Here is a 7,837-nt window from a genome sequence, read left to right as displayed (position 1 = left end):
GCCACCACACCCAGTCTCATTCATTGGCTCAGTGTGCCCCAGGGGTGGGGCTGGCAGGGCCTGCCAGAAACTGAACCCTGGCTGCTGCACTTTCAAAAGAAATCTCCAGTGACTTTTTCTCATTGGGATCATCATCAGCTTGTAGGTTACCAAAACTGTGAATGAAGCAAATGTACACTGCAGAAAAGAGACGTAGACAAAAGGAGTAAATAAAATAATGGGCAGGCCACATGTAGACTAAGTATTGGATTCTGACACCACATGTGGCTGTACAACTGACATACACCACTCACTTGCCACTCTAACACCTACTACCAGAGGCAGCTTAATTTTTACTTGCTGGTCACTGATAAGAGTTGTCTTCTAAATCTGAAAATACGACTTCTTATGACTTGCATACAGTCAAATCTGTCTGCTATACTGCTCTGCATTTGCAGCTGCTCCTCAGTGCTGATATCACTGCCTCAGCTTCACCTCTTATAGTCAGGCATTAGATCCTCATGTGTGCATTACCTAGATCCCTCTCATATGCAGTTCACAGTAAGTTGTGTTCCTATGAGAGCCTAATGGCATTGCTGATGCGATGGGAGGTGGCACTCAGGTGGTAATGTGAGCTATGGGGAACGGCTATAAATACAAATGAAGTTTTACTCACACCCACCCCTTATCTCCTGCTATGTAGCCTGGATCCTAACAGCCTAGAGACTGGTATCAGTCCATGGCCCAGGGATTGGAGGCCCCTGATGAGCAGGTCCTGTCAAACAAAGATAGTAGCATGACAGTGGCCACCAGGAAGGTCACTAGCAAGCACTGGCCCACACCATCCTTTTTCAAAAAGATCCCTTAATGTCTAATGTGACAGAACACCTGTCCCAGAAGCTTCCCCAACCATCTGCCAAGCATCTCAGGCCTCAGGCCCAACATGAGTACCAACTGATAGAAACCTAGGGATGAAGCTCCTGTTCCTCCAGACTGCCAGGAAGAGTAGCTAGGTTTGAGGTTCAGGTGGGCAAAGGACCTAAGGACTTGCCCACCCACAGCAAATTCTACTGCAGAGCCAGGCTGTGTGACACCGGCCTGTGTCAGGGAGCAGGCAGTGTGCATCCTGGGCAAGGCAAGGCCCACACGGGAGCCAGGATGTACAGGGACTAACTGCACCTGAAAGGGCAAACAGGGAAGGAGGTACCATGACCCTGGGCTGCAGGTGATGGCCCTCTCGCTGCCTTCCAGGTAGACCAGAGAGTGCTCCAGGACCTCCTCTCGGAAAAGCTGCCCCGGTTGATGGCCCACCTTGGGCAGCACCATGTGAACCTGTCCCTGATCACCTTCAACTGGTTCCTCGTGGTCTTTGCAGACAGTCTCATCAGTGACATCCTCTTGCGGGTCTGGGATGCATTCCTATATGAGGGAACCAAGGTAGGGTGCTGCTGGGCCAGTCCTTTCACCACTCTAGATCCTGGTTGTGTCCTGAGGAAGCAGGAAGATAGTGCTTCCCTGGCAGGGACATTGGGCACATCTAACAGCATGTTCACATACAGTAAAATGGAAGAAGCTGTTTCTGTGCCACTGAAGATGGGCCCTAGGGCTGGGGGCCCTGAATGCTGCCTGCTGCCTTCATCACTCAGGCCCCTCTCTCCCCTCCTCTTTGGACTAAGCCCTGCACTGGAAAGCTAGAGCTTGGGGCTGGGCAGGTCCCATCACCAAAGCCTCATGGAACAACAAAGATTTAACCCACTGCGTCCTACAGGACCAACATCTTGCCTCGCCTCACCATGGGAAAAGTCCAGGGTAAAGCTTGGACTCGGTCCAAACCCCTTGATTTTAAGCTGTGGGGTCCTTGGCCTTCCTCATGCTAGTGCCTCAAGGCCTCACTGTCTGCAGCCTGTCCCCTCACCACGGCATCCTGCCAGAGCCCCCACCATGCCCATGCCCCCAGGTGGTGTTCCGCTATGCCTTGGCCATTTTCAAGTACAACGAGGAGGCAATCCTGCAACTTCAAGATGGCCTGGAGATCTATCAGTACCTGCGCTTCTTCACCAAGACCATCTGTGACAGCCGGTGAGCTCCCCCTGCCAATACCCCAGCTGTTGGGGATGGAAGAGACCCCAGTAGTAGAGACTGATCCTCTATCATAGTGTGGGAGCCGAGGAGGTCTGCTTCTCTGTGTGCCATCTACCCTCAGTGGAGCAGCTGATTTCTCCAGGCATTTCAGTTTTCTTCCACCTTCCCCTGCCCTGATATCCCTGGGCTGCAGACCTGGAAACAGGACTAAGTTCCTAGAACAAGCCTCTGCTGGGCTTTTGCTCACACAATGTCTTCTGCTTATGGTGCCTCCTTACCACCTCCTCCCACATCACCGTGTTTGCCTGATTGGCAGTAGTCCCTTCTGAAAACCCCATTCCCACATCACCTCCTCCAGGAAGCCTTCCCTGACGGCCCTAATCCTTCCAGGTTAGGTGCCTCTGTGAGCTTTCCCTTCCTTAGCACACGCTTTTCTGGGTGGACATGGACATAGTTGTTATTTCCTCCCTGAGCACAGGGCCCAGGGACAAAGCTCAGCCCAGCCCCTCAGGTGAACAGTTCTCTGGGAAGGCCAGGAAGCTCAGGCCTGGCAAACCTCATGTTCTGGCTGACTGTGCCCTCTTCCAGGAAGCTGATGCACATCGCCTTCAGTGACATGAATCCCTTCCCTATGAAACAGCTGCGGCAGCTGCGGGCGGCTCACCGGGAACAGCTGGATGCTGAGCTGCGCAAGCTGGAACTGCTCAAGGCCCAGTACCTGGAGAGGCAGGCGCCCAGGGATGACAAGAGGCCTGAGGGGGGCGCTAGTGAGGATGAAGGGGAGGGAGACGCCTGATCCAAAGCCGTGGAGCCTGGCATGGACCAGGGCTCCAGAGCCGTCTCCATCTGACCCTGGATAAGTCCCTTCTTTCCCTAGGCCTCGGTCTCTCCAGCAGGGTGTTACGGTGAAGCCGTTAATTGGGTTACCTCTCAAGGAGCACTGACTCGAGGATGCCACCCTGCCTGCACCCCACACGGAGGCCCTGAGCATTCTTAAGTTTTGTCTATAAAGCAGTGTCAGTATGAAAATTGCTCACTTAAATGGGTCTCAGTTATCAGTTGTTCCTGGATGGGGCCCAAATGCCAGGGTTTGCTACCACCAGGGCCTTCCTGTGCTGACCTCTGACTCATTTTGCCCATCTCCTGGCTCCTCTGCAGATAGGCCCCCAATTGTCATGGTCCCAGCTGTCCTCCAGGCTGCATCCAGACTGCCCCTGTGTACCAGAGCCTGTTTCCTGACCTTGGGCCACTATGCCCCTTTCTGCTCACAACCCATCTTGGGGAGTTAAACCACTGCCTACCAGCATGAATACTGTGGAGGCTAAGCAAGGAGCCCTGGGTCAGGCACCCTACTTCTGGCCTGGCACTGGCTGGAGCAAGCAGGCAGCTGCGGGGCAAGCTGCACCCCACCTCAGGGCTAAGCTCAGGGCTTTGTGACTGGCCAAGTGTCAGCTCTTCTGTGCCCTTCCAGGTCCTTGACAGAATGACAGAGGCTCCTCATCCCCACCTCAGGCAGAGCTCATGGCTGCACCTGTGGATTTGATGACTTATTTCTCAGCAAACATGGGTGAGCTAGGCTCTCTTGGGCAAGATGCATGGGGAAGGGTCTCCCATGGAGCCCTGCTCCCTGGAGGCTACCTCAGAGCCCATAACGCTGCCCTCCCTCCTCCCAGCCTTGATCTGGGACTCCTGGCAGAGGGTAGGGAAGTGCTCATCACCAGGGTCGGCATCCTTTCCTGCCACACGCAGGCATGAACTTGAAGGATGTTGCCTCCATCCTGCGTAGCTCTGGGAGGATGCTCGGAGCTCCACCTCCGTACCTGGACTGCCCTGGAACCCAGACTTCCCTGTGAAGGCCCTGTACCCACCTCCCTTGCCTTCATTTATGCTAAACGCAGGCTCTGTCACTTCCAGTTTCCACGAAATGTGGTGGTGGTAGGAGAGCAGCCTGCGGGTCCTGGCTGCACCCAACAGGTGAGGCAGTAGCCTGGGCCTCAGCATCCTTGTGGGGCACACAGGTGGGTGGAAGATGATGCTGGCCCAGCACAGGGAGACAAGCATCCAACAGTAGCTTCCTCCTAGGAAGGCCCAGTAGTCCCTCTGACTCTAGCCCAAAATCCACATCCTTCTAGCAAAAGCAAAACCCTGATGAGCCAGATGTGGTACACGCCTGTAATCCTGGCTACTTGACTGCTAAGGCAGGAAGGGCTGAGTTCAAGGCCAACCTGGGCAGCGCGGAGACTGCCTCTCAAAAACAAAACAGCAGCCAGGGAGATGGCTCAGTGGAATAAGCGCTTCCCTGGCAAGCGCAAGGGCCTGAGTTCAATCCCCCTTTTCAGGGGAAAAAAAAAAAAAAAAACAGCAGAGTAGGCACAGTACCTGCCAGATGAAGGGCAGCCTCCTCTTCCCTCCTCAGCATCCTCCTTGCCCCTCATACCTCTTTCCCTCCCTCCTGCCTTGCCTCCACCCCTCTTTCCTCTTTTCCCATTGTCCCTTCTCTTTCCTTTCTCCCCCTTTCTCTTCTCCACTCTGACTCCTCCCTGGCTGTACCTTAGGACCAAGTGGTTCTGGTGCAGTGTTGGTGCTGGACCTGTGCTAGAGGCATTCTGATACACTGGCAGGACCTTAAAGACTGACTGCTTCCTCCATCCCTGAGGGGAGAAGCTGGCACTGAGGAGGGCCCATCCTGCAGTACCCTCCTCCTGTTCACCAGCTCACGCAGAGGGGGCTGACAGGAGCCAACACAGAGAGGTTAACCTTTGGAGAGTCACACAGCCAAGATGTGGAGCCAAGCTTGTGAGCTGAGGCCCAGCGTTCCTGTACCTTCTCTGGAACCTACACACCTCCCAGGGGAGAGGGCTGCCCTGCTGCGGTCTTTTGTGGACTAGGTCTAGCAAAGGAAAGTGGGGGACAGAAGAACTTCCAATTTGTTGCCTCAGGCTGGAATTGGAGCACCTCTCCCTTTATAGAGATGAACAGGAGTGGGAGACCATATTTCAGCAAGGATGTTGCCCTACCCCAGCTGCTGCCACTCCCAGGGAGCCTGCCCACCCTCTGCTGTTCTTCCTGGAGAGTGTCTGGGGCCCACCACGGTGTCAAGTTGCTGCCCCACACCACAGCTGTCTCCCCTTCCCTAGAGGCTGCTGCCTTCCAGTCTGGAGGATCTGATCCCCTGCACAGCCACCTTCCTACCCCAGGGATGAGCCTTGTGCCCCAGGGTCCCTCCCCCAGGCCCCAGGCCCTAGCAACTGGGGTATAGACAAATTCTATAGGGGAGGGTTAGAAGGGGTGATGCCTCAATAAAAGAATGACCTGGAGGACTCTGGAAGATCCCACACCCAGAGCGGGAGGTATACACTGTCTTCCACGGATGCCTGTGCTCAAGGCTTCCATCCCCACACAGACTCCCCATCCCATGCTGTCTGTCTTTCCTAGCTCCCTTCCCATGGACATGGGGCTGCACTGTACAGAGAGCTCCTGGTAGGGCAGAGACGACTACACACACACACACACGCCTGCCTGTGCTGGTCCCAAACCAGCAGTTGACCCCTTTGTGGCAATCAGACAAAGCTGGCCATGCTGATAACCTGACAAGAAGAGGAGGTCACTGAAAAGTGCTGGCAAGTGGTCCCACTTTGGAGTCAGGCATGCTATGTGAAGTTCTCACAGGGCACTGATAGGTAAGGGACCCACTGGGGCTGAAGCTTCCCTACAGTCGGGCGTGGCCTTCCACATCTGAACCAGGACTAAGGGAGGGAGGTGACAGAAAAGCAAGCCCCATGCACATGTACACCTCTCCACAGCAACCCCAGGGGGGCCCCAGGCGGTGACAGTGCCTCAGGCCCATATGCTCACAGTCCCTAGAAGTCCTTATCAAGTCAGCTTTTTCCCAGACAGTGCTGGCCACAACACAAGTGGAAAGATACACATATAAAGAGGGGACCACTGGGCCTCTGGGACCCTGGACCTGGCTTAGATGGACAAATGATGGTGCAGCTGGTAGCTGAGACTCAGGCCAAGCCCTGTATGGTTTAAGACATTCAGATGTCTTGGCCCAAGAGACCTTCTGGCACCTCCCACCTGCCCCAAGTGCAATGCACATAAAAAGTGTGCCACCAATAGGGAAAGGAATCCCCCCACATCCCTACTGTGTCCATATGCTGTTTTGTGTCCCTACACTGTTTTGAAACTTCAGATGTCCAACTCCTGCATGCTGGTACCAGGTGTACACTGTCTGCTTTCCTTCCTGGGTGCCTCAGTGCTCAAGCTGCAGGGGAGACCCACGCTGGACACTGCCTGAAGGACAAGCAGGGGACCCCTCAGCTCTGGGCAGGGGAATGGCCAAGTGAAGTGAATTAAGTTGCTAGACTGAGTTATAGGCTTTGGCCCTGGCAGTTGAAAAACCATCAAAAAGGGCCAGCCTGATAGTTCAGAGTGCCGGCTTAGGCAGAACACAGCGGCCAGGGTTCCATCTCTGGCGTGCTGTGCAGGCCCGGCCCCGCAGGGTGCGCTGAGATGGCGATTGAGACTGGGCATGGTGGCACACGCCTGTAATCTCAGCACTTGGGAGGCTGAAAACAGGAGAATCACTACAAGTCTGATCTATATAGTGAGACCCTGTAGACTCTGTCCTAAATATAGAAAAGAAAAAGAAAAACCATCAAGAGCCCCCAAGAACTCAGCCAATCTCTCTCTCTTTTTTTTTTCTTTTTTTTTTTTTTTTTTTTTTTTTTTTGTGGTCCTGGGGATTGAACTCAGGACCCTGTGCTTGCCAGGCAAGCGTTTATTCTACTGAGCTATCTCTCCAGCCTGCAATCTCTATTTTCTTAACTATGATGAAACCGGAAAGGATAGCTAGATAAAAGGGTTTATAGGTTCAAATGTAACTAACATATGTAAAGTAGAACACAGTAACTTTATCCACTCAACCACATATTGGGTGCCTACGACGCACCAGGCACTGTTCTAGACCCTTACAGACACATCACTGTACCAAACCCAGAGTGCTACACAAACCCAGGGGTTTGAGCTTGACCCTGCCCTGCCTGGGACTGAATTACTACTAGCTGTGCCTTAACTTCCTTATATGGAAAATTGATGAGCGATAACACCAACCTTCCAACTTGTACGACAGTGAAGTAAGACACACAAGGTGCTCAGAGCTACGCCTGGCTCAGCAGGTGTTAGGTGGAGGTAATGAGAAGTCAAGGCCCCTGTACTAAATAAATAAATAGAAAAAAAGGTCAAGGCCTCCGTTCCCCCTCTACCAAGCCTAGGCTCAGAGAAGGCAGCAGCGCCCCCTCCTGGATATCGCTCGGCGGTCTTCTAGGCTTCTTTCCTCCAGGGCCCTGGGAAGCCCCAGTGTTCCCTCAAGGCCCACAAGGTGTGAGGCGCGCTTCCCCAGCCGGACCTGCGGACGCACCGCGCTCGCCGGGATCTTTGATCCAGTTCTCAAATGGTGTGAGATAGACGTAGCTACCGTCTCAATTTCACCAGGGAAACTGAGGCTCCGGGAGGTCGAGACCCTTGTTCCAGGACATGCAACGAGAGTACGGCAGGACGTGAAGCTGGGCAGCCCTCAAGGTCCGTCTCCGCTATGTCTCGGAACGGCCCCAGCCCCAATCACTGCGGTGCGCGCGCCACCACGCGCGCCCAGAGACCAGCTCCAGCCTGGAGCGCGCTGGGCGGAGGGAGTGCGGGCCCTGCGGGCGAGGAGGGGCGGGGCCTGGCGGGACATCCCCGCCCTGGGCTCGGCCCCGCCCGCGTCGGGCCCCGC

General features: G+C 54.6%; 2 protein-coding genes across 5 annotated transcripts in view; both read left to right on the top strand.

Moving 5' to 3' along the window:
• The window catches only part of Tbc1d2 (TBC1 domain family member 2), a 44,722-nt gene extending 41,634 nt beyond the window's left edge, over nucleotides 1-3,088 (top strand). For 2 of the 4 annotated variants that reach the window (XM_023705458.1, XM_023705457.1), the window contains exons 9-11: nucleotides 1,231-1,416; nucleotides 1,937-2,058; nucleotides 2,650-3,088. In XM_023705458.1, coding sequence (XP_023561226.1) covers nucleotides 1,231-1,416; nucleotides 1,937-2,058; nucleotides 2,650-2,857 — 516 coding nt within the window. In that variant the 3' untranslated portion in view covers nucleotides 2,858-3,088. The remainder of the gene's footprint in view (nucleotides 1-1,230; nucleotides 1,417-1,936; nucleotides 2,059-2,649) is intronic. The other 2 variants (XM_023705459.1, XM_023705460.1) reach the window with 2 other exon arrangements.
• Nucleotides 3,089-3,204: 116 nt separating this feature from the next.
• Coro2a (coronin 2A) overlaps nucleotides 3,205-7,837 on the top strand; it is a 75,715-nt gene continuing 71,082 nt past the window's right edge. Inside the window, exon 1 of the mRNA XM_004645218.2 lies at nucleotides 3,205-4,035. Within this exon, the coding sequence (XP_004645275.2) occupies nucleotides 3,826-4,035 (210 nt within the window). The 5' untranslated portion in view covers nucleotides 3,205-3,825. The remainder of the gene's footprint in view (nucleotides 4,036-7,837) is intronic.

Source organism: Octodon degus, unplaced genomic scaffold, assembly GCF_000260255.1.
Source record: "Octodon degus isolate 3935 unplaced genomic scaffold, OctDeg1.0 scaffold00221, whole genome shotgun sequence".
NCBI lineage: Eukaryota > Metazoa > Chordata > Mammalia > Rodentia > Octodontidae > Octodon > Octodon degus.
Note: the sequence above shows the minus strand (reverse complement) of the source record. Positions and strands in the feature narration are given on the sequence as shown.